Raw genomic sequence first — 25,930 nt, forward strand, 5'->3', positions numbered from 1 at the left:
GGTACACACATTGAAAAACCTAAATGCCAGCTCTTTTGCAATGTTGCTCAGCCAAATTCAAAGACTGTAAATACCTGTTGTATAAGATACGATTTGATCACAGATTGATAGTGAGTTTGTTGTTGTAATCAGAGTCACATAAAACCTTCGATCAGAAATGCACCGAGGCTTTCACACGACACAAGATGCTATCGAGCCTGCTGATTCGATCGAAGCATAAATACGGCTGCTTAGATTTGTTCACAGCACAAACTCTCCAATCCCCTCCTTTTCTTGTACAGGCCCCTTTTGCTGTAGGAGCATTGCTCATACAAAGATTTTGAACAGATAAAACATGGTGAATAACTGAGACCTTGTCGGTGTCCCTGAACCTTTGATTCCCTTTCAGGTTTCTCATTGCCATCAGACGGATTTATCCAAAACCTTGTCTGTGGTGTGTTTGTTCAGTATGTTTTTGTTCATGTGTGTGTGTGTGTGTCCATGCTCTGAGTCCTTGGCTCAAGGTCTAGATTCCATTCGAAGTGAGATTGGTGTCAGAGAAGCACATCTTTTGGGGCTAGTTTTTGCTCTGACTCCATAACTAAATCGTACTTTGCCTTACGAAACAGAAAGAAATTCTTTTTCGTTTGTTAAATGTTATTCACCACCATTTCTCTCTCCGTTAATGCAGAAAGATCGCTCCGTTAGACTGCTGGATCAGCTCCATAACTCTCTCCGAATTGACCTGTCAACATACAGAGTAAGTATTCATCATGTTCATTAACTTAAGATAAACTACAGGCACAGTCGATGCAGTTTAGGATGGTGTGGTGTAAAACGAAGTACAGATTAGTTGGAAAATGACGCACATTAAAAAATATTTAGTTCACACATATTGTTGTTTAACTTTTGTTCTTTGCGTCTTATACTTCCCAAGTTCTTCACAAATGTTGTCTCCTTGGTAAACTTTTGAAAATGTGAGGGGCATAATTGTAGGCGGTTATTTATTTATTTTAATACTGATTGATCTTTTGTCATTAAGTCATTATTTTATGATCATCGGAATCAGCAAGACGTATATTTGCACATACAAGGAATTTGTTTTGGTGACAAAAGAAGCTTCCAGTACACAGAGAAACATGATAAAAAAAAAATGTGTGAGTTAAATATGTGTATATTAATGAAATAAATTAACAGCATAGACAAGATTTGTATGCTCAGGTGTTCTGTCCGTCCATCCATCCATTCTTCAAGCCTCTGTAGAGTCACAAGATGCTAGAGCTTTGGTTATTATTAAAGGATATTTATGGTTTTACATTGAAAGCAGGGCCATGGAAATTTATTGGGCATTTCTGTTTGAATGTTACCTTCATTTTTGCACAAATCATTTATTCATTATTGTGTCGATTCAGAACCATATTCATTATAGTGTAGTCTGAGATGCAGGTGATCACAGTCAGGTCTATATATATACATTTATATATACATAAGATTTGTTCAGTAAACATAATGCGTGTGCATACATAATTGATGTTTGTTACTTCTCAAGTATTAATTTTACCAGCGTCACATTATGCTTCTCACTCAAGCTTCCTGTGATGTTCATTCTGTCCCTTTGATCTCCAGAATAATTTCCCAGCCAGCAGTAAACCACGTCTAGCAGATCTCAAATCCACAGTGGATTTGCTGACCAGCATTACATTCTTCAGACTGAAGGTAAGATAACGTACCTCTAATAAATCAGACCAAGCAATGGCATGCAAGAATGCTTTTCTTGTTGTTTTATGCCGGGATGTAGGTCTTGTTTGTGATACATATATTGAGTGACAAATCCTATAGAGATGAGTAATTCAATTGTGTTTCATATATTCTTGAGTAAACGCTCAGTCGTTTCTTTCTGCCTGAGTTCATGCAGTAGAAGAAGATAATAGAAGGTTTGAGATGAAGATTGATTTCTTTGTGCTGTAAGAGAGAGGCTTTTGTGCAGACTTTCATAACAGAGATTAGTCACTATTGATTTGTTAGCGGGTGTTACGTTATTTCATATAGATTCATGTTTGTCTTCTGTGGCACCTCCTGTGTCCAGGTTCTGGAACTGCAGTCTCCCCCGCGTGCCGCCCATGTGGTCAGAGACTGTGTGAAAGCATGCCTCAACTCCACGTATGAGTACATCTTTAACAACTGCCAAGAGCTGTACAACAGACAGTTCCAGCCGGCCGCTGAGCCTGTGAGTAAAAACATTTGCGTCACGCTCAGGTGTATGTTTGCATACACACAGATGGGATGCGTACGCTTGTGTTTGACAGTAAGTTTGGATATTTCTGTTTAGATGATGTCATTATCAGAGGTTGAAATTCTCATGGGTAATACCATTATTTTAACATGGGACATCGGCCTGAAATGAGTAATATTTCATAGAATATTTCATAGTTACCATAGAGACCACTTTTCTTCATAAAGGTCAGGCCCATGAATCATCAGTACAATTCTGAGTTTCTTTCATAGACTTTTAAATCTATCTATCTATCTATCAGTCTACTCATCAATATATCTATCTAGCTATCAATCTATCTATCTATCTATCTATCTATCTATCTATCTATCTATCTATCTATCTATCTATCTATCTATCTATCTATCTATCTATCTATCTATCTATCTATCTGTCCTTCATTGCATCTGTCTATGGTTGTGTTTGTCTAACATTGTCTGTTGTTGTGTCAGTCTGTTTTCTATATTTCTAATTTCTATATTCTGTCTATTCTGTTGGTAATTTGTTATTTTATCTGTTGCTTTGTCTGATTGTCATCCTTTATATATTCTACCATTTTGTCTGACATTTGATGTTGTTCCTTGCTTGTTTTGTCTGTTATTTTATCTGTTCTTCTGTCTACCTGTTGATCTGTCTTTATCTCTCCGTCTAACTCTTGTTCTTGCATTCTATCATTCTGCAACTGTTTAACAAGTGCATCCTTCTAAACAACAGAAACCACCAGAAAAGAAAGAGGGAGAAGAGGGTGAAGAAGAGGAAGACAAGAAGGATGAGAAGGAGGAGGAAAATGTTGCCGTGGAGGAACCAGGACCAAGCATACAGAATTTGGACTTCTGGCCCAAACTCATCACCTTAATAGTTTCCATCATAGAGGAGGACAGGAACTCTTACAGCTCGATCATAAATCAGTCAGTCACTGCACAGAGGCACATGATATCACACACAAACACGCTGAGCTGTTATTTCTGACCTGGTATGTCCTGTGCAGGTTTCCCCAGGAGCTGAATGTGGGGAAGGTCAGTGCTGAGGTCATGTGGACGCTCTTCGCTCAGGACATGAAGTATGCTCTGGAAGGTATGAAGAAATATGTATATGTAAGAGAAGCGCGTGTGCCCATGAAGGTGTCATGGACAGAGAAATCAAAATTCTCTTAAAAACATCCTTTAAGTTTCGAAACTGTTGCTAGCCTAAAATCAGCTTATATTGAAACCAGTTTGCCCCAACGACAGCTTGTATGACTCTTTGATATAATGGTGTGGATAAGCGATGATCAACACCTGCTTCTACATCGCTGCCTGTTTAGCCCCGCCCACTGATTCACAAACATTAGGAAATATGGATGAACTTTATTTTTAATGAAGATCCAGACCACGTCAGCAGGAACTTTGTTCACGTTATATTACTACAGATTCGCACTTCAAATGTAAGCAAAAAACAGAAATAGATAAGCCTCATCTACAACAAGCAGAGCATACCACATTACACAATGACATAACAGCACTGCACAAACCATACCACCTAACAGGGAAAAAATTAAATACAACCACAAACAAATTGTAGCACAAGAATATAATATAACAACCAATATATCATACAATAAGCAGTATAACTTCATTTATGCATATATGGCAGGTATAGTGAAAAGAATGCTAATCTGAGACCTGAGATTGTACCTATTGTTTTCTACAAAAGAGAAGCAACAATCCTATCACTGCCTTATAATTATAGATAAGCCAGTGATCCTGTCTGCATACTTCGAATGGAGGCCAACCTGATAAACAGTACAAACTACAGTGATGTGTAGAATACTCAACCTTAATGACGAAGCGTAAGGCAGAATGTCTTTTTAGAGTTTAGCACCAATTTGAATTTAAGTAAATTTCTTTTGTAGAGTTGTGAAAGCATCCTGTAATTTCTTTAATGCCTGAAGATCTAGTGGTACTGCATACGATAGTATCATCCGCATAGAGGTGTACAGCTGCATCTACATTTGTAAAAATATCATTTATATAGATTGTTAACAACAGAGGACCTATTATGGAACCTTGATGGACTCAGGTATAAGGTATTAGTTTAAGAATAATGTTAACCACATATTTCAGAAGGAAGGGTCAAACCCATCAGGCCCAGACTTTTTTTACAATTTAGCTTTTACATCGCAAAATAAGACCTTCTCCCTTAAAATTGGCTCAAAAGTAAAGTGGTCCGACTTGGAGCCCCAGGCATTGAGTGAAATAACCCTGGAGATGAAAGATGTTCTAGCTCCGGCTTAAAAAGGAGTCCGGCAGAGGCAAAGTGGTTGTTAAAGCAATCAACAATATCTTTTTTACAGTTTATTACTTTTTTACGTTATTTACATTTACAGCTTTAGAGTTGTAAGAGTTTTGTTTTCACTGAATTGATCATTTGCCAAAATTTAGCTGGGGCTTTTTGTCTCGTTGACTTAGCTTTACGTATTTCTGTGTTGCATTTATTTTAAAAAAATCGGAAATTGACCCAGTCATTTTCCTGTCCAGATTTCCTTGGATAAGGTATTAGAAAACCTTTATTAGAAAATTAGAAATTAGAAAAATTATTCCTCACTTTTACTTTGAACTCTCTCATGGGTGCATGTTTATTTAAAATATACTGTGACGAGTCGGCTGCCCCTCCTCTTTATTGTCACCATCACCCCGTCCTTTATTCGCCGCCCTTCACCAGGCTCCCGACGGGAGTGGGTGTGTTCGAGAGGAGGGGCGTGGTATCGGCCAGGTCTGGCGGCGTGTGACGAGGCACACCTGAAGGGGATTTAGCCTTGTCACCGCCGCCGTTAAATGCCCTGCGCGCCTCTCCTCGGGAGACCGGTCTCTTCCCCCGTGCATGCACGCTGGTGTCCTCGTGGGTCCAGGAAGGGTGCGTGAAGGAGCTCGTCCCGCCGCTAGACAAGCGCGTCGTGGGACCCCGTACAGTCCAGGCGACGACTGCACCCGGATACGGCTGACGGGCCAGGATGCCGAGCCGTTAAATCCCCTAAATCTCTGACGACCGGAGGAAAGAAGCGACGGAGATGCCGCGGAAGAAGCCGCCGCCCCTCGCGCCCCCGAACAGGAGAGGGAGCGCGCGTGACCGCCGGACTCCGCCCCTTACCTGGACCCTGCCCCTGGAACACTACCTGACCTTCCACAATCCCAGAAGCACAACGAGGGCACCAGTTTCCCCTTTTATTTGGACACTTTTCCCCCTTGGACACTTTATTTTGTACTATTTTTGTTAATAAAAAGCCTCTCCGAGGCCTGACGCCACGCCCACTGTGTCTGTCGTTGGCTCCTCCCGTCACAGTGGTGGAGAATGCGGGCAAGGCGGAGCTTAGACGGCACAGTTGGGCGACATCTGATGACGTCATCCCCTCTCGCTGGTACCCATGCCGGACGGAGGAACAACGGAGACTCGCTCCCAGCCACCAGGAAGGGTAAGTGACGCTTGCTTATTGTCATTTACCCGGTGGCTGGTTGAGCATTCCGACTAATTCCCGTTTCTCTGTCCCGGTGCGAGAGGAGTTGCCCGGAGAGGAATCCCTGCCCCGCCCACTCCGACTGCTGGAGCCTGGTTGAGGAAGGTAGCACTCCTGCGTGGCGGCGACCGCCTGACGGGGTTGACGGCAGGGAGGGGAATGTGACGAGTCGGCTGCCCCTCCTCTTTATTGTCACCATCACCCCGTCCTTTATTCGCCGCCCTTCACCAGGCTCCCGACGGGAGTGGGTGTGTTCGAGAGGAGGGGCGTGGTATCGGCCAGGTCTGGCGGCGTGTGACGAGGCACACCTGAAGGGGATTTAGCCTTGTCACCGCCGCCGTTAAATGCCCTGCGCGCCTCTCCTCGGGAGACCGGTCTCTTCCCCCGTGCATGCACGCTGGTGTCCTCGTGGGTCCAGGAAGGGTGCGTGAAGGAGCTCGTCCCCGCCGCTAGACAAGCGCGTCGTGGGACCCCGTACAGTCCAGGCGACGACTGCACCCGGATACGGCTGACGGGCCAGGATGCCGAGCCGTTAAATCCCCTAAATCTCTGACGACCGGAGGAAAGAAGCGACGGAGATGCCGCGAAGAAGCCGCCGCCCTCGCGCCCCGAACAGGAGAGGGCGCGCAGCGACCGCCGGACTCCGCCCCTTACCTGGACCCTGCCCCCCTGGAACACTACCTGACCTTCCACAATCCCAGAAGCACAACGAGGGCACCAGTTTCCCCTTTTATTTGGACACTTTTCCCCTTGGACACTTTATTTTGTACTATTTTTGTTAATAAAAAGCCTCTCCGAGGCCTGACGCCACGCCCACTGTGTCTGTCGTTGGCTCCTCCCGTCACAATACCCATGAATGAATCCCTAAAATATGACCATGCCAGTTCAACATCAAGAATTAATCAAAATGAAAATATCACTTTATCAAAATAGCATTTAATCTACAATTTATGAAGATACAGATATGAATTGCGTTGTCGGTTATTGACAGAGTAGTCGGAGTTGTCAAGTTTTCTCTTAAATGGACAGATATCATAGCTGCGATCACTCAACATTCAGCATTGTTACTATAGAAAGGAGCGTAGGGACAAAGACAGGAGAACTGAGGTTGAACAAGATGAGGTAGTCCAGACTGCAAGCATGCTGCCATCTTGGATCGGATGCCTGAGATGCTTCTTACTACTGCTTTGTTTCTTATTACGGCCCGTTTGATATGCATTTATCACAGTAGCGTCCATTTGTGAAGGATGTAGGCCTTCAAACACAACAGTTTCCAGTCATAGCAGTGAGCGTTTCCTTCTGAGTCTACAATCAGCCACACTTATTCACACAGAGCGTTCAAAACATCTTTTACCTCGACCTTAGAGAACTGTACAAAATAATGAACGTTGCAGTTCATGACCCCTTTGAAGTATGTCTGTGTTCGCTGCAAATGCATTTGCGATTATTCCTAACATCATTCCCATCTTACCTTTTTATCTGTCCCTGTCTCCAGTTCTGAATCATATCGTCCACAAACACTGGAAGAATGGTAAAGGTCATAATGCTATAAGGCCATTTGGAGTCGTGAGAGTGTGAACTTGGGCATACATGTTTTGTTATAGATGCAAGATAATTGCACCTCTCTGTTAAGTAATATGTTCCCACAAAATAGGCATAATCTACATTTTTAAATGGACTTTTTTGTTAATTAACATTTCTTTGCATATATTTTAGTTTGCATGAAGGTCCCCAGCTCTTTCACCCTTGCTGTTTTTACTACTGTACCTTTTAGAAGTAATGTGAATTTGAAATATATTCCGATATATTAGGCACTGCCTCGTGCTTCAAAACATCTTCTATAGCTATGATACCAAATGAAATATTAGATTAAGCTCAGTATCTGCTTTCCTTACTATCTCACCACGATTATGTGGGCCAAATTGCTGAGTACTGAATAATAAATATGTCCGGTGTTATGTTAATGTGCTCTACTTGTGATTATGCACATGTTTTTACAGCTTCGTTTGAATAATTTTCAGGGTGGGCAGGGAAGGGAGCTTTGCATTGTTAAGGTTTCATTTCAAAAGAGCAAAGCAAATCCCGTTTGCGATGATAAAACCCTTTTAAAGGTTCAAAGCACTCTTTTGGTCTCAAGTCCTCACTCTCTCATTTCTACAGCCGAGTTAGAGAATAGAACCCTCTGGTTTCCTTTTAGATCTTCCAAGTAGGAGTAAGCTAGAGTTAGACTCCTCATTGAAAAAATGATCCTTTTCTTTTGATGCCAGCATCCCTTTCTTTTGAAAACACCACTTTATAGCGCACCTGCACTTTTTTCTGTTCTTCCTCAAGTGTTCTTCATCTCTCCGTTCTCTCCTGCCTTGTTTTCTTGATTTTAGCACCTGCCACATTCCATATTCGCAGACTTGATTTTTATGCTGGTAAGACATACTGAACGGTGTTTTAAGTCTCTGTGAGAGTTTATGTGCGCACATGTACGCTAACTACTGTTCAAAAATGTTTGCAGGTTGGTGAGATTTTTTAATGTATTTAAAAAAGTCTCCTCAAGGCTGCATTTAATTGATCAAAATTAAATGTGTAATAAAAGTCTTTTTTGTTATGTTAAAGCAGAATTTGTAATTACTTTATTTTTTATTATTGTATTTTTTGTTTACTTTTTATGATTGTTTTTAGCAATGATATTATTATTATTAGTGTTGAAAACTTTTAGTTACTTTTGATCAGTGCATCCAATGCAAGTATTTTATTTTAATCATATAGCCTTCATAACCTCCGAATCGTAGTGTTTGTGTGTAAAATGCATTTCTTTCTTTAGTGAGTACAGCTCGGGACTTTCAGATAGATAAAACAGTTCATTCTTAGTTTATAGCTTGTTGAAGAATAAATATGTTAGAGAGTAAATGTTTATTGGGTGAAGTTTTACCCAACAAGGTAAGAAGAAACTGAATCCATTGGCTTGCTTGCTTGTTGTTTCTCCAGAGCATGAGAAGCTGAGGTTGTGTAAAAGTGCGGACTACATGAATCTGCATTTCAAAGTCAAATGGCTCTACAACGAATACGTCCATGACCTGCCTGCCTTCTCCGACACTGTCCCAGAGTACCCATCGTGAGTCACGCTGCTCCTAAAACTCCTCTTTAGCCAAACTTTTCTCTCTTTTCTTCAGATTTTCTGCAGTTTGTTCTTCGTTTGAGTAGTTTTATGTTCTCACTCACACACTGTCATCACCTACACTCCCAAATCGACTAGGATGCCTAGTTGATGCTTTCCTGTGTTGTTTAAATGTTCTTGACCGCTTGCTGCTCCGCTGCCCTCCTGTTTTATTCCTCCTCCTGCTTCTCTATATTTCTTTTTCATTTCCCGTCTGTAGGTGGTTTCTGCCATTTGTTCTCCAGTGGCTGGCTGAGAATGAGGAAGTGTCGATGGAGTTTATGCATGGAGCCCTTGAGAGGGATAAAAGAGAGGGGGTATGGTTCAGAAACTGCTGTACAACCTTTCCGTGTGCTCCACACTCTTGTATATGGCTTCTTTGCTCTTGGTCTACCAGGCTTTAAAACAAGCCTGGTCAAACAAAATTACTGCTTGCTGTCTACTACCTGTGTAGTAAGGATGATTTTTTTTCAAATTGAAAGACTGTGATAGATGATTGTGTCTTGTGCTCTCAAAGGATGCATTTATTTGATTAAATATATGGTGAAAATACTTTTTTGTAACATTGTAATGTTATATTGCCACTTTTGATCAATCGAATGCATCCTTGCTAAATAAAAGTATAGTTTCTTTAAAAAAACAAACAAAGAAGACCGCTATCTACAAAGCATGGGTTTTCAATTCCAAGAGAAAGAGTATGCCTGAAAATAATTATTTTGTGAAAATTAAAGATGCATAAATAATTTATTTATTTTTTTTGCATATCTAGTGTTCAACTCACTTTTTGGGCCTTGTCTCAGACTTTCAATCCTAAAATATGTAAATGCATCATAAAAAGAGCATTTCATGCTTTAAACTATATCAAAGAGTAAATATTAATATGTATTGTGTTCAAATATCTAATTTATTAGTTTACACCACACAAGCCATTTTGCCCCGTGTTTTTTCCCCTGAAAATTAAATCAAGAGCATGCTTAAGTTGAAATATGAAATCTGATTTGTGGGGAAAACAAAAAATAGCTTAATATCACTTTTGAACAACTATAACAATATGATTTATTTCTGTATATTTAAGATTCATAAAATGTTGTTATTCATTGCATAAGTCTCATGACTTTTGGACATTTGGATGACATTAAATTAAATGATTGCACATTAAATAAAAACAAACATCCAAAAGACACTGGGGAAAAAGTTCCCGCAGCTAAAGAAACTACTAAAAACAGTCAAAAAACTTCTTCTGTCTTCTCCACAGTTCCAGCAGACATCTGAGCATGCTTTATTCTCCTGTTCGGTCGTGGACATCTTCACTCAGCTCAACCAAAGCTTTGAAATCATTAAGAAACTAGACTGTCCTGATCCTGCAGTGGTTGCCCAGTACAATCGACGATTTGCCAAGGTGAAGATCAGCAGATTTAAACCATACTATACACTACATACCGTTTCCAGAGAAACTGGAAAATGCACAAGCAGAGACTGACAGAAAGATAATAAATGGAAAGTGGAGGCAAGAAGAAGAAAAACTGCTGGCACACTGACTGTTTGTTTTTAGACCATCACCATCTGTTTCTTAGCCTGTGAGTCATATTTAACTTAGACGTCTGACGCAGAGACATCTTTGTTGAAGCCTACACAGGTTTTGTAGGAGCTGAGATGCATTTACATTTTATTCGATTTTAGTGACTAAATACCAAATGCAATTACCTGACATGATCGTAATCCTGGTATTTTCTACAAAAGTTCAGCATATTGAGGTCTATTTCAGGGAATAAAAACACCTAGTTTGTCGAGTACTTCATTTATTCTACATACGGTTTAGGTGTAATAGTATAATAGTGTTCTTTCTTTTCAATCAGACTATCACCAAAGTGCTCCTGCAGTATTGTGCCATTCTGTCCAAGAGTTTCCCCTCGTACTGTGAGAAAGAGAAGACGGTGAGTCTTAACAAACACTATATTTACCACATTTTGAACATATTACCATATATTAAGTTCTGTCTCTCTACATGTGTACCTGTTTGCTCTGTCTGCCTCTGCTGCAGCCCTGTGTGTTGATGAACAACGTTCAGCAGATGCGTGTGATGTTGGAGAAGATGTTTGAGTCTATGGGAGCCAAACAGGTAAGTGAAACATGAAGTTGTTACAGGCTTTTAAAGCTTTTTTTGGCTACGGATGCAGCACTATTACAAAAACGTTCTGTGGTGGTAGGGAAGAAGCCATTCAAAAATCCAGCAAACTATGCAATTTGTGCAATAAATGCTGCTATGATTCAAAAATATGGGTTTATGACGATTTTTCTTGCATTTTTCATCTTATGCTGATCAAGACTGCATTTATTTAAACAAAAAATACAGTTAAATACTGTATATCGGATACAGTATTTAAGTATATTTTTCAGTATATTTTTTTTTTATATATTTTAAAATATGTGATTTGTTATTTATTTTGCAAAGTAGCCTTTACTCCATTTTTGTCCTTTTTTCAAAGAACAGCATTTCTTTGCTGTCTCTTTTTAATTAATTGAATTCTTTGTAAATAACAGTAAAAACAATACAGACCATTTGAACTTTTGAACGGTAGTGTACCTCATATAGCAAAATCTAAAATTGCATCACGTTACCTCTGGATGCACGCTGAATTTGCGCATAATTTTTGTGTTGCTTGGAGTATCGAGTTGTTTGTGCAACTGGAGAAACTAAAGTGTGTGGTTTTGGTTGGATGACGTTGGGCCTGCTGGCATTTTGTGCATGATATATTTGTGGTGAGCAATGAACTGAATGTTTATCATCTGTCGCGAGTTCATCCAAATGGTCCGCATCTTTTCAAAAATACCGGTGAATCATCTTCTGCAAGACACGAATATGCCGTTTCTATTTTTTTTACGTTTTCTGTGCGTATTTTTCTGTAGATGCGTGTGTGTGCTCAATATTTGTAGTAGCTGAGCTAACATATGCCTTTTTTTTTTTTTGCGCGTGTGTAGTATACTGTTGAGGAAGAGCGGGTAGGTGATGAGTTTTTCTGATAGATTATCCCTATAAACCCTCTGTGTGGTTTGTGTGCCTTTAGTAGGTGTTGTGTTTAGACTCTTTCATTAGGTTGCAATGCCCTTTTTGCACCACCCAAATGATTCGGCCCTCCGTAGTTTACTTCCCTTAGTATAAAATTCCTAAACCACTCTAAATCAACGTTGATCTGTGTTTTCACTCCCAGCTTGAGAATGAGGAGGAGCCTGAGGACGATGAGGAAGAGGTGTGTTGAGAGTGTTTATGCAAATAATAAGTGAATAAAGAAAATGTGATCTTTTTTTATTATGGTGCTATGGAGCTATATTTTGGTCTTCAAAACTATTATTTAAACATCTTCCAGTTAGACAAAGATGTGCGGTTGTACACGAAGGTAGTCTTGTTTTTCAGCGTATATGTTCAAAGCTAAAAACACCATATTCTGTTTCTTTTGGTCTTCCTCTGCTCAGGCTATCACTGATGATGAAGGCAATGAGGTCTGTGCACTGAACACTGCAGTACAGAGGAGTGTGTGTGTGTGTGTGTATGTGTGACTTGTGGGTGTTTTGCAAGATTTTTTGTAAATCAACAAGGCAGTGAAAGTCTTCTGCTACTACCTAGCACCTTCTTTCTTTTTTGTTCGTTGCGCTCACTATTACTCATCTTGTTCTTTATTTCTCATTGCCAGTCGGATGAATCAGATGCTAAGGTGAGAAGCAGGCGTACGTCTCACCTGATGTGCTTTTTATGAAGCTCTTTATCAAACATATGAAACATTATAATTGGCTGTTCCCACTGACAGACATATTCAGTGACAAAGCGAGCGGATGCGAGGCAGTTACCATACACTTTACACCTACTAGCAAGTCACTGACAGTACAGAGATTTTCAACAGAGCAGATAGTTGAACTACAGCTAAAAGGTTTAGGGTCTTGTTTTTTTTTTTATTAAGTAATAAAAATAAAGGAATATATATATATTTTTATTATTTATTATTTATTTATTTATTTATTAATAAATAATAATAATAATAATAATAATAATAATAATAATAATAATAATAATAATAATAATAAATATATATACATATATATATATTATTATTATTATTTTTATTTTTATTTATTTATTTATTTATATCTAATTTATTCCTTTTGTTGGCAGAGATAATGTGCGCAGCCATTACTCCAGCTTTGAGTAATGAAGTCATTCTAATGTTGATTTCTTGTGCAAAAATATTTATTATTATCAGCATTAAAAAACAATGCATTTCTAGAAACTGTTGTTTCTTCAGGAGTGTACATGTAATGTTCAAAACAACAGATTTTTTTGGTAACCATTTAAGTCTTAGCTCTAATTTTTTGATCAATTTAATACTTTTGATCAATCTTTTCAAAATTAACATATTTTTTTTTTCCAAACAAGAAAAAGATCAGCAGTATGAATGAAGCTGCATTTATTTTATTTTTAAAATTTATATATTTTTGTGTGCATCATTGTTTTAATTGGTTATTATTTTTGTCTGACTTATGTGTCTACATCTCTTCCATCAGTCTGGCATTTCGGATTCAGAAGGATCTGAGGTATGTTAAGACATTATAGCCAGTGCTTTTTAAAGAGACGGACTGAAATCAAAAGCTCAGTTGACCTACAGTACAGTCGTGTGTCTGGTTTTCATTCGCTCATTCATTCATGGTTTGTTTTTGTGAAATGTAATAACAGAAAAATCAAATACAAGTTTGAAACAATGGAGGCGAGTAAATGAGGACAGTGTTCGCTTTTGGCTAAACTGTCTCTTTAAGAATAAAGGTAGTTAGTTAATTCTGATCTGAGCAGATGTTCTGATCGCACACATTAAAGCCTAATTGACCCATTAATTGCGACTAGATCATTTAATGTAGCGCTTAAGCTTTTAAAAGAATCAAAAGCTTTCACTTGTACAGCTGGGATTTGTGCCTTAATTGATTCTTGCATCCAAGAGCAGTGAATCTGAATGAGAGCATGAGTGAAGAGTGAAATATGTAGGTTCTCTGTATTCATATAAAGAACTAAGTAGTCTTAAATGCAAATTAAAAGATATTGATTAGATGCATACAAATGCTATATTTTGTATTGAGTGTGTGATGTCTCCTGTGGAGTTTGTGATCTAGACTCCAGCTGTGATGTTAATGATTGCAGCTGAGTTAACATCAGCATCATTACATAATACAGACTAATTAAAACACGGCTCCACGTCGTAAGTGAACTGCAGGGTTACACCATGAAAGATCTGTAAAGTCCATCGAATAGAAAATCATACTGTAGGGGTGAATTCTCCTAAAATTGATGCACTTTTACACTAAATGTTCACCCAAAAATCAATATTTGTTGAAGATCTACTCCCCCTCAGAGCATCCAAGATGTAGATGAGTGTGTTTCTTAGTGACAGATTTAGAGGAATTTAGCATTACATGACTTGTTCACCAACGGCTGCTCTGCAGTGAATGGGTGCCGTCAGAATGGAGTCCAAACATCACAGAAATCCACACCAGTCAAGTCTTAATGTCTTGTGAAGCGAAAAGCTGAGAAACAAATCCATTAAGGCATTATTTGAATCCATAATCACATTCCCTCCCGTTATTATCATGAATTAGTTTTCTTTTTATCAATTGTTTGGCGGTGGCACCCATTCACTGCGGAGGACCTACTGGTGAGCAAGTGGCGTAATGCGATTTTTATCACTGCGCTGTAATTTGAGAATGTATGATTTATTTTTATTTGTAGATTGACAACAAAGAAAAGGAGAATAAGGTTGGTTCTGCGAAGATAAAAGTCAGCCCATTTGACTCCAGTGGCTGTTTTGTGTGTGGTGAAACCCTACTGGTTGCATACCTTTTAATAGTTTGTGTCATGTGCTCCTGTGATTGTGGTTTAGATCAGTTTGCCATGTTTTTCGATCATCCTCAGCATTTTATAAAAAGTGGTCAAATAAAGATGTCGGTTATTTGTTGTGTCCAGGCATTTTGAAAGCCCCAGGCAAAAGCCATACGGGCATTTTTCAATTAATTCTGCGTTTTAAAGACGACACTGAAGTGATGACAAATATTCTGCTTCTGCTGTCCTTGAATCAGGTGTCCCGGTCAGGGTCCGTGGTAATGTTCTTTAACAGTGTGGGGAGAAACAAGTGATTAATCGCATCCAAAATATAATGTTTGTTTACATAATACATATGTGCGTACTGTGTGTATTGATTATGTATGCGCATGCATGTATATTTGTATATTGAATATATTTATACATAATAAAAATGATATACATGTATTTTTAAAATGTATACTGTATGAGTGTTCAAATAAATATACATAGTACACACATATGTTATGTAAACAAAAAAATATATTTTGGATGGGATTTAATTGCCATTAATTGTTTGACCGCGCTAATCACGTTTAAAGGGGTCATATGATGCTGCTAAAAAGATTTAGTGTATATGGTGTAATGCAATGTGTTTATGGGGTTTAAGTTAGCAAAAAAACACATTATTTTCCACATACTGTAGATTATTGTTTGTCCTCTAAGAACCTGCCTTTCTGAAACTTTTTTTATCATAGCGAGCCTGCTATCATAGCTAACATAGGTTACTAACATAGGTTACTACTACCTGTTCTGGAACGGTGTTGTAAATACAACTTAACCACCGATTTCTAGTTGTGTCCTTCCCTGATGGAAGTAGTTTCAGTTTCGCAACAAAACACAGCATCTTGTGTTCAAGCGAGAATAATAGCTCTGCCTTCTGTGTATATATTTAGTTAATGTTATGAAAATAAACCCACATAGTGATGTAGGTAAGTGGGGGCGTGTTTAAACGAGTCGTTTTAGGAAGGTGCGGACAAGTTTTTCTTGTATAAAGAATACCTCTTTGGTATTTGAGATTTTAGCCTTTGCAGCTTTAGTATCTTATCTATGCCCTTGCAACTCACAGCTTTGAAAATGTGAAATCGCATCATATGGCCCCTTTAATACCCACGGCAATACTGTGCATTTAAAAATAAAATTAACTAACACTGCAGTGTTTCTATGTTTAAAAAAAAAAAGTTATCACTGTTTGCATTGTTTTTTTTTTTGGAAAACATACTGCTAAAAATTCAGCTTTTGCCAGAATAAATAACATTTTTTAATATATCCAAATTGTTATTTTAAACTGTGATATTGTTTCACAGTATTACAGTTTTTACTGTATTTAAATGGCATTGGTAAGCTTAAGAAATATCTTTTAAATAACATGAAGCATTACTGATGAAACCGGTCTATTAACAGATAGATGCTGTACTAGATTGCCAGTTTTTGATCAAACCAGTCTTAACCGGGTGGAACCATAAAACCTAACCTGCTGCGACTGCAATAAGTGTTTTGACATTTAGTTGGTTGATTTCTGTATATTAAACATCAGGCTTGTTTTGATTACTGTCATTGTCACATGGCACAGCGGTTTTGTTTTCCGGTTGCCGTGGTTAGGCCGGTTTTTCAATCCACTGTGTCTAGATTTTTTTTAATTCTGTGAAGATGAGCATTCGGCTGCTCCTCTTTAAAATCTCAACTTCCTTCTCCCCGTCACCCTCACCCCCTGCCATTCATCCATCTGTTATTGACTTGTTTCTCCTTTCATCTGTATGTACAGCTCGACAGGCAGAAGGTGGGTTTGTGTGAGCTAAATGCTTGAGTTTGATGTATGACAGTCGTAGTGAAGTAGTCAGTGTCGTCGTTTTAGATGCTTTGAGCAGATGAATCAAATATTTAGGGAGCCAGATTCTTCTCTTCTATTTAACTTCTTCCTCTTATTACCCAGTAGAATTATTTATCTAGATTCTTCTTTGCTTCCCTTTCGATTCTGTGTGGAAAATATTGTGGTGTTTGAGTTGCTGTATGTGCATATTTGTTAACTTTTTCTTTGCTGTCTTTCATTCTTATTGTCTATTGTTCGTTCTTTCTTTTTGCAGGCTGTTAAGAAAGAAAAGGTGTGTACACTGACTGTAGTAATATTAGTACTTAAAGCCTGTGTGTGTGTGTATATATATATATATATATATATATATATATATATATATATATATATATATATATACACACACACACACACACACACACACACACACATATATATATATATATATATATTGTGACGGGAGGAGCCAACGACAGACACAGTGGGCGTGGCGTCAGGCCTCGGAGAGGCTTTTTATTAACAAAAATAGTACAAAATAAAGTGTCCAAGGGGAAAAGTGTCCAAATAAAAGGGGAAACTGGTGCCCTCTGTTGTGCTTCTGGGATTGTGGAAGGTCAGGTAGTGTTCCAGGGGGGCAGGGTCCAGGTAAGGGGCGGAGTCCGGCGGTCGCACGCGCTCCCCTCTCCTGTTCGGGGGCGCGAGGGGCGGCGGCTTCTTCCGCGGCATCTCCGTCGCTTCTTTCCTCCGGTCGTCAGAGATTTAGGGATTTAACGGCTCGGCATCCTGGCCCGTCAGCCGTATCCGGGTGCAGTCGTCGCCTGGACTGTACGGGTCCCACGACGCGCTTGTCTAGCGGCGGGCGGACGAGCTCCTTCACGCACCCTTCCTGGACCCACGAGGACACCAATAATATTACATGCACGGGGAAGAGACCGGTCTCCCGAGGAGAGACGCGGTCAGGTATTTAACGGCGACGGTGACAAGGCTAATCCCTTCAGGTGCGCCTCGTCACACGCCGCCAGACCTGACCGATACCACGCCCCTCCTCAACACACCCACTCCCGTCGGGAGCCTGGTGAAGGGCGGCGAATAAAGGACGGGTGATGGTGACAATAAAGAGGAGGGGCAGCAGGAGTGACTCTTGCATATATATATATGAATTATTAAATCTGATTTTTTGGGGTCAGGAATATATATATTTTTTTTTATATTCTCACTGAATTAATCAGAAGACAAAGACATTAATAATATTACAAAAATATGATTATAATGAAAATAAGGATCAATAAACAATTACGCAGAAACATGTTTCAATATCATTAAAAATAATAAAAACTACTAACAACTTGCATCACAGAAATTAATTACATTTTAAATTATAGTTATGTTAATTGTCAGTAATATTTAACAATACTACTGTTTTTATGCATTTTGAAAATATTTATTGTATTTGATTTAGTATTATTCATACAGTACATATAACTAATAGTTATTTATATATGTATATATTATGTATATTTTACATAGACATGTAAACATATTTTGCATCTGTCCCAGGTCCATGTTTGCATTTATTTCCCTTAATGCATCATTATATGCACTTATTTACATTTAGCCTCTAAGTGCCTGTATTTTCTATCTCACGTGTTTTTGTGTGTGTGTCTATGTTTCTTTGATTCATGTGTTTGTTTCCATGTTCTGGCATCAGGGGGAAAAGAAGGACAAAGAGAAGGAGGTTTGTGTACACACACACACACACACACACACACACACACACACACACACACACACACACATGCTGTTTGCCTGTGGAAGTGTTGCCCCATAGTCTCTGGATCAACAGGACTCTGTGTGATATTGAATGTAATTTTGTTTCTCTGTCTCAAGGATGAGAACACGACCACAGAGGTGGGTGATGGAGCCGAGGTAATAAGCCGATGCACATCTGTGGGTGTGTGTGTGTGTGTGTGTGCGGTACTTTCTGAAACATGATAGAACAAGGTCTCATTAGTGTGAGGAGCAAGTGTGTGTATAAAATCTGATGGGAAGGAGAGATGTGTGCTGTTTGGCTCTGATCCTGTCCCCAGGGCTCCAGTACCTCATTGTCAGAGCCTTGTTTTTAGGTGGAATAGGATTCTTGTGCCCTGATGTGACATAAAAACAATTACCCATAATTCAAAGCTTAAATAATGGTGCGCCTTAGGCAGATGATATGATTTAGCTGTCGTCAGTGCATAAACGATCGTTGTTTTTATAAACACAGTAACAGATGCTTATTAAACTCTTTTTTTTCTGCTGTCTTGGAGTGTTTTTCTAGAGCTCAACTCTAGAACACTCATTAGGACAATCCATGTGTTTTATGGGTGGTTTAAAGTAGTCTCGTGTCGCCAGGTTTTTGACTGAAGTCTGGTCAACTTTGCTACTTATTTTGGAAGTTTGGATGGATTTTAATGACTTGAGTCTTGGGAACTTTTTTCAAAACATTTTCCATAGCCAAAAATTCTCACACACCACATAAGGCAACCGAATGATACATTTTTCAGTCTTTAATTTGTCATACAAGATGCTAACAACATAAACGTATCCAGAGTATTGTTCCAGAGTCATCATATATATATATGTGTGTATATACATATATAGTGACACTGGAGTTATGGAGTTTCTGAAAATTCAGCTTTGGTAGTCAAATAAGCAAAAATAAAATAAAATTGTTAGCATTTCACAACATTGCCGTTGTCAGTGTGTTAGAGATTAGACCACAAGAGACTTCTTTCCAGCACTGTGTGAATATAATCACACTAAGCTTTCCACACATTATACAAAATTTAGATATTTTTTTTGCTGACTGGTGAAACGGTGATATGCGCCGTGTTATCCGGAGCTTTCAGATCGCTATCACCGTTGGTTTGTTATCCAGTTTGTTTAACTTAGTGTCCGCTGTGGCGAGTGATGCCAAACACTGATGAATGAATGTGAGATCAGAGAGGAGATCAGATATCTTACATCTGTCAGACTGAAATTGAGTTTGACTTGGAATGCTTTTCCCATTCATTCTGTTCATATTTTTTTTTATTTCATTCTTCAGCTCAAAGATGAGGGAAAAGAGGTGTGTGGTGTTCATTTTGCAGTTTAAATGTTATCATTCCTGTATTTGTCTCAATCCTAAGCATCTGTCGAGGATTTGCTCAGCTGTGTCATTTTCTCTCTGTGCCTTTTCTTTTTTGTTTTCTCTTGTTATTTTCACTCTCGGTAGAAAGAGGCAACAGTCGACACAAAAAAGGTGCGATAATCATCATGGATGTATGTGAGCGTGAGCGTGAGTGTGTGTGTGTGTGTGTGTGTGTGTGTGTGTTAGTGAGACTGTGTCATGTTGTTTTGCTAGAAGCCTGGCTATCTCTTTCCTCCTCCTGAGACGTCCCCTATCGCTGTGAAGGCATAGTGAAAATAGACATTCAGACAAACATGCATTTATGATCAGTTCTGGGCAATCACTGGCCTCAGTCCAAGTATTCGCTGACGTAAGCCACAATTAAAAATATAACAATTTCCACTCAATTTTATAACCAGAAAGTGTTTAAATAAAAATATATTCTTAAACGTTAGCTTACTTGTGTACCCCTATGATGGATTATGAACGATTTATAGTTTGGTTTTAGGCGTCCCAAACTATTGCAAGGTCAAAAAACAGTTTTTTCATAATATGCATTTATTTTTACCTTATTTGTCCCAAACAATTCATTTAAATATACATTTTTCCAAACCCACCGCAGTGATTGGTCGATTTCATTTAAAGCAGTGTTTTTGAGCTTTTAAAGCTCTTAAGTTGGCGGGCAGTATGTTAATATTTTATGTTGTCATGAAAGTGCTTTAAAAACGTTTCAGAGATGTCAGAGCCGACTCTTTCTTTTGAGAAACTTTACACGCGGTGCATTTTCAGGTTTAAAACTTGGCAGGATGTTTTCATTCACTTGGAGCCGTGTTACACGCTGCATGAAAGATCATTTTCAAAAATCCCTAATAGCGGCGCTTTAATATAATTAGCACTTGTTTTGACACTTTTTTTTGCGAAGATGTTCACACATTGTGGTGCAAGTGTCCAAAAACATCTTGAAGCCACATTCTTGTGTAAATAAAGGATAAAAAAGCTATTGTTCTATATTTTGTTGGTGCTTGGACAGAAGCAAACAAAACCTACTTATAATTTTTCTGTTTTGCCACTCTGTATCAAATCTACATCCCTTCCTCTCGATGCCGTGCAGTGTTTTAATTGTCCTTTCTCAGCAGCATATAACTTGGTAAACAAATGTTTCCAATGTTCATTATGGGAATGAAAGCGTAACTCCTCCACTCTTTGTTTTGGTGTTTTTACTCCTGCTTTAATTAAGCTGTTGTTGGATCTGTCAGATATATTGCGGATGATTTACCGTTGAAAAATGACTTTAATAGAGAATGTTTCCAATTTGTTTTACTTGCCTGATTCTGATGTACTTGCAGAACCATGACAGATAGAAATGGTGATGCCCACCTGCATCTTTTCCTTGCCTCTTTGCTCCTCAGCTTAGTTTAAGTTCAATATTTTCTATCAAACTAACACTTCTTGTGTGTGTGTGTGTGTGTGTGTGTGTGTGTGTGTGTGTGTGTGTGTGTGTGTGTTACTCTCAACAGCTTGATTCAGAGGCTGCAGATATCCTCAATGACCTACAAGGGAAGCTTAATTCTGTTCTGGATAACCTGAGTGGCGTGTTTGCCAAAAGGTAAACCTAATTTTCAGAGCCTAAATTTCTGACTTGTATCGCTGTCTTCTTGCTTGTTGGATTAATTTTTTCCCCCATATCATTCCTATCTCCTTCTCGCTCTTTCTGTACGTGTATAGTTTCCAGGCCCGTATGAATATATGCGTGCGTCAGATGGCGGAGATCCTGTATCAGATTAAAGGACCTCTGAATCAGAACACTCGTAACACGGCGGAGGCTGACGCGGACAACGCGCTCCGGCCGCTTATGGAGTTCCTCGACACACAGTCAGTTCAGCTCAACTTACTTTAGACCACTTTCAGATCAGCTGTCATTTTTAAGGTCTCCATGTACGCCCATTTCCGTTCCTTGGCACGTTTGGCATTCTAGACAAGAGCAGAGAAAAGTGAAATAATAACCTGTCGTCGTTTGAATAGCGCTGTATCTCATAAATCCCCCTGGGAAATTCCCCCTCGGCTGCCGAATGTGAACATTCACGTGTCTGTTCGCGTCGTGTGTTGCAGCCTCAGCATCTTTGCGGACATATGCGACAAGACCGTGTTGAAGCGGGTGCTGAAGGACCTCTGGAGGAACGTTCTGATATGCATGGAGAAAACCATTGTGTTGCCTCAGAGCAGCGACAGTATAGTGAGTTATATTACGTGTACATGATTTTTAGGCACCTAAAAACTAAAGTACTGTGATTCTCTGTCACCATGTGTGCTCTTTTACTGCCTTCATTTATTTAAAAAATAGCCACATTTTTATTGCTTTGAGACAGCCTTTTTTTCTAACTTGTCTTTTCTAATTTGTTAGACTGCGATTTCCGCTGTCTTTTTAAGTTAAAGCTATTTTTTAATTGAGATTGTATCTGCGCTGCTTGTAGCAACTTGTTGAAATAAAGATGTCTGGGAGATAAATGTTTGCATAGGATTAGACTTATGCTTTCTTTTTTTTTGTTATTAAAGGGAGCTCAGCTTCTTACTGCTGCTAAGGAACTGTCTAAACTAAAGGTACCGACTATAAACACAACCATAAAAAATGCATGATGCATGATCAATAGGAAGTGGGTGTGGCTAATGCTCCTCTGTCGTTATAGGGAGGGGTGGAGCCAAAGAGCTTGTCACCAAGGCAGTGTGTGATCATGGAGGCAGCGCTGGATTCAATCAAGGTGTGTTGGTGGATATGGCGTGCCTGCTGAGTTACAGCACATTAAAGTGTCGAGTGTCTGCTTCAAAACTGTCACACCAAGTCAACACATTGCGCGCGAAGCGTTTGGATTCTTGGGGTTGGTGTGTCATTAAAGTGTGTGGGAAGGAGTGAGAAAGTGAAAGAGACTGAGAAAGCTGCAGCACATGCATGACTTCTCACACGTAATAATGTGGTCAGACAAAATAAGTTACTGTGAACTGTAGCACCTTTTGCAGATGGAAATGCATGCTAATTTTCTCTCTCTCTCTCTCTCCGTATGTAACTAGCTCTTCTTCCATGCCGGTGGGAACGGTTTAAAGAAAGTGTACCTGGAGAAGAGCCCCGAGCTCTCTTCTCTGCGTTATGCTCTCTCTCTATATACGCAGACCACAGATGCTCTTATCAAGGCGTTTGTGACAACACAACATGCTCAGGGTGGGATGCATGCACCTGACTTTTATCTGCCCTTGCACATGTTTCGTGTAAATTATTTGACATTTGCAAGGCTCGTATATTTTTTAAATGAAACATTTCTTCTTGCAGTTCAAAATGGTATGGGCATCAGGATCACCCCCAAGGAGAGCGTTCGACCCGACAGAGGTGGGCTGAAGATTCGTTCATTCTCGACTAGAAAGACACAGAAAGAGATTGATTGAATTAATAAAATAATAATGCATAATATTTTGACCACTAGTTTTACTGTATCATTCGTAATGGCGCATTTTATAGCGTTTCATCAAAATCCGTTCCTTAGCATCCGATATTTTGAACCACTCTCGCTATATTAAGTGTGAAAACAACATATATTTGAGTGTAATATGTTGAATACACAGTGTGCGTGAAATGAAGTGGTTTGATCGACAGGCTCTGGGATTGAGCGGCCGATCGGAGAAGCGGTGATTCAGCTGGATTTGTCGCCCCCAGCTGGAAACACTGAGCAGAAGCTCGGCGTCCGAGGTGAGAGCACTACAGCAGAGAAGAGCTAAATTTAGCAATCGTATCTGTGCATTTAAGTGTCTGGTGAGATAATGACGATTTAATCAAGTCTTAATGCTGAAAGCCCCCGGTCTCCTTTTATGAACTCTTTATCTCTTTCTCTTTCAGTGATTGCCGTAAATGACATGAAATGGCAGACCTCAGGGATGTTTCGTCCATTTGTGGATGTGAACCTGGTCGGCCCACAGCTCGCAGAGAAAAAACGAAAATTCACAACCAAATCGAAAAACAACAGCTGGACTGCGAAGTACAACGAGGCCTTTCAATTGTGAGTAAAACCTATTAAATAATTTTCTATAGGCCTACTGGCTGCAAACCACGCGTATTACTGAGATATGTGTGTGGTTTCCATCCTTTTTCTCAAACAGCGTGTTGGGTAAAGGCGCGAGTCTGGACTGCTATGAGATTCAGGTAACGGTGAAGGATTATTGTTTCGGTCGAGCGGATCGGGTGGTCGGGATCGCGGTGATGCAGCTGCGAGACGTAGCAGACCGGAAAAGCTGCGTGTGCTGGTGTCCCTTGGGTCCTCGCATCAACATTGATGAAACCGGGACCACTGCGCTACGGATCCTCTCCCAGCGCTCAACTGACGAGGTCGCCAAGGAGTTCGTCAAACTAAAGTCTGAGACCAGACCTGCCGAAGAAGGGAGGTGAAGATGAAACTCAAGGTTGACCTCATTGGGATTAAAGGGACCGAGTAAGACACAAGAGACTTTAAAAATACAAGACAAATGAAAACACTGACAGGCAAACAAAGTTCACAAACCAGGACCTACACTGTTTATAAAGTTGTGTATGTTTATTCAGAGCCTTAAGAGTCACTTAACTGGCTTTGTATCACTCTACATGATGGGCAACGACTGACAAAAATGAGTGCTAGCATTGAGAACAGCACGGGGAGATATCAGGGACGTTTTTTAGCCACGAAAAGTCATGGGAATGTTTAAAAAAAAGGCAATTGATTATTTAATGATAAATCTCAGCATTTTTGTTTTACAAAAAGTATCTTGTTAAACAACTTGAAAATCCGTGGAAAATTGTAAAAAAAGAATTTTTAGAATTTGGAATTTGCGAGAGCAGTCTCTGCATTTTTGTTTTGTGAAAATTATCTAGTTAAAAGACTGGAAAAGTTGAAAAATCTTAAGCCAACACAAAACTATTTTGTTGGCTAGAAATTTATTTTTAATCTGCCTTTTTTAACAACTTTTAAACGACTGGAAAAAGTCAAAACTAAAATAATTTGTTGGCTAGAAATTTGCAACAGTGTTTACAAAATGATCTAGTTTATCAGACGAGTTTTGGTAAAGGTGTGTGGCAGCCCTGTCAGAAGAGAAAAGCAGAACGCTATCCGTTTTACTGAGCACTTCGGTTTTTTCAAGCGCATTTGTGATGAAAGGTATAAATGACGTTACAAAAAAAAAGTAAGATGCGAGAGTTTTGCCAAACTTGAGTCTATGGGCTCGTTCCACACGTTCTTCGTGGCCTTCTGAATGGGAGGAGTCTTACAGCAGGGGGAGTGGTCTAACAAAATTAATTGGCAGCCTATTGTTTGATTGACACGTACAGATATGCACACTTTTTCTCTTGGTCTCGTTCACTGATGCGTTCCTAAAATCGTATCTGTCGTACGTTCGGTTACATTCATCACCTTTGTCTAACTTGAAAGACATTTCTAATAATCCGACCGCTCCAAATGCTCCAAAGATGATGGTTATCCCCCCTAGTGTCTTTATGGATGTCTCCAAACCAATAAATACGCAAGTATATAAAAAACAAATATAGACCAACCAGTAGTGCCAGCCAATGAGAAGGGATGTACTGTAAACTTTGTTTACCTTGTGCCAAGTAGTTTGTATGCTCTCTTATTTGAGGTGTAATGGAGTTATGTTGTTTTTTTTTGTAATATATGCACAACCAAACAGATATAAACAATCTGTAAAGTAGATTACCACTATGTGCATGTATTTATTGTAAATTCCAGCTTTTTGGTCATATGTTTATTTATGTTTCGTCGATACGTGGAAAGCTATTTATGTATGGGAGAGATCACAGATGGAATCGTTATTATGAATTTGTTTATAAATGATTTATGAATTAATGTGTGACTCTGATCTTTCTTTCTGATCCGCATTTGGATGCATAGATCGGCGGTTGTAAACTACAGCTTTCTATATGACTACGCTTCCTCCTAAACCGTTTCCTCTCTTCCTTTGTCTTCAGCCTTCAGCAGCAGAAATGTCGTTTTCAGTGTTCCTTCTCTCTTTAGAAGTTCCTCTGGAGGGATACGATCCAGATATGACAGGTCCAGCCTTGACGAGCTTGTTGTTCAAAACCACCAGGCCATTTCGCTCCTTTGACCTCTGCCTTTAATAAGGTGATTGGTTTATAAAAAAAAAAAATGTATGTAATACCGGTGTA

The 25,930-nt window shown here is 39.3% G+C and overlaps 1 protein-coding gene across 3 annotated transcripts in view; it reads left to right on the plus strand.

Annotated features, from left to right (window-relative positions):
- LOC122346030 (protein unc-13 homolog B) overlaps nucleotides 1–25,610 on the plus strand; it is a 44,277-nt gene extending 18,667 nt beyond the window's left edge. For 2 of the 3 annotated variants that reach the window (XM_043240680.1, XM_043240681.1), the window contains 20 exons: nucleotides 671–739; nucleotides 1,606–1,695; nucleotides 2,066–2,206; nucleotides 2,966–3,159; nucleotides 3,240–3,325; nucleotides 8,721–8,847; nucleotides 9,110–9,206; nucleotides 10,145–10,288; nucleotides 10,746–10,823; nucleotides 10,931–11,008; nucleotides 21,258–21,346; nucleotides 21,466–21,612; nucleotides 21,850–21,973; nucleotides 22,294–22,338; nucleotides 22,425–22,496; nucleotides 22,804–22,951; nucleotides 23,060–23,116; nucleotides 23,381–23,473; nucleotides 23,621–23,780; nucleotides 23,881–25,610. In XM_043240680.1, coding sequence (XP_043096615.1) covers nucleotides 671–739; nucleotides 1,606–1,695; nucleotides 2,066–2,206; nucleotides 2,966–3,159; nucleotides 3,240–3,325; nucleotides 8,721–8,847; nucleotides 9,110–9,206; nucleotides 10,145–10,288; nucleotides 10,746–10,823; nucleotides 10,931–11,008; nucleotides 21,258–21,346; nucleotides 21,466–21,612; nucleotides 21,850–21,973; nucleotides 22,294–22,338; nucleotides 22,425–22,496; nucleotides 22,804–22,951; nucleotides 23,060–23,116; nucleotides 23,381–23,473; nucleotides 23,621–23,780; nucleotides 23,881–24,166 — 2,325 coding nt within the window. In that variant the 3' untranslated portion in view covers nucleotides 24,167–25,610. Of the gene's footprint in view, nucleotides 1–670; nucleotides 740–1,605; nucleotides 1,696–2,065; nucleotides 2,207–2,965; nucleotides 3,160–3,239; nucleotides 3,326–8,720; nucleotides 8,848–9,109; nucleotides 9,207–10,144; nucleotides 10,289–10,745; nucleotides 10,824–10,930; nucleotides 11,009–16,866; nucleotides 16,885–18,300; nucleotides 18,328–18,479; nucleotides 18,519–21,257; nucleotides 21,347–21,465; nucleotides 21,613–21,849; nucleotides 21,974–22,293; nucleotides 22,339–22,424; nucleotides 22,497–22,803; nucleotides 22,952–23,059; nucleotides 23,117–23,380; nucleotides 23,474–23,620; nucleotides 23,781–23,880 lie in introns of all 3 variants that reach the window. The other variant, XM_043240679.1, reaches the window with a different exon arrangement.
- Nucleotides 25,611–25,930: the final 320 nt, after the last annotated feature.

This window comes from Puntigrus tetrazona, chromosome 5 (genome assembly GCF_018831695.1).
Source record: "Puntigrus tetrazona isolate hp1 chromosome 5, ASM1883169v1, whole genome shotgun sequence".
Taxonomy (NCBI): Eukaryota; Metazoa; Chordata; class Actinopteri; order Cypriniformes; family Cyprinidae; genus Puntigrus; species Puntigrus tetrazona.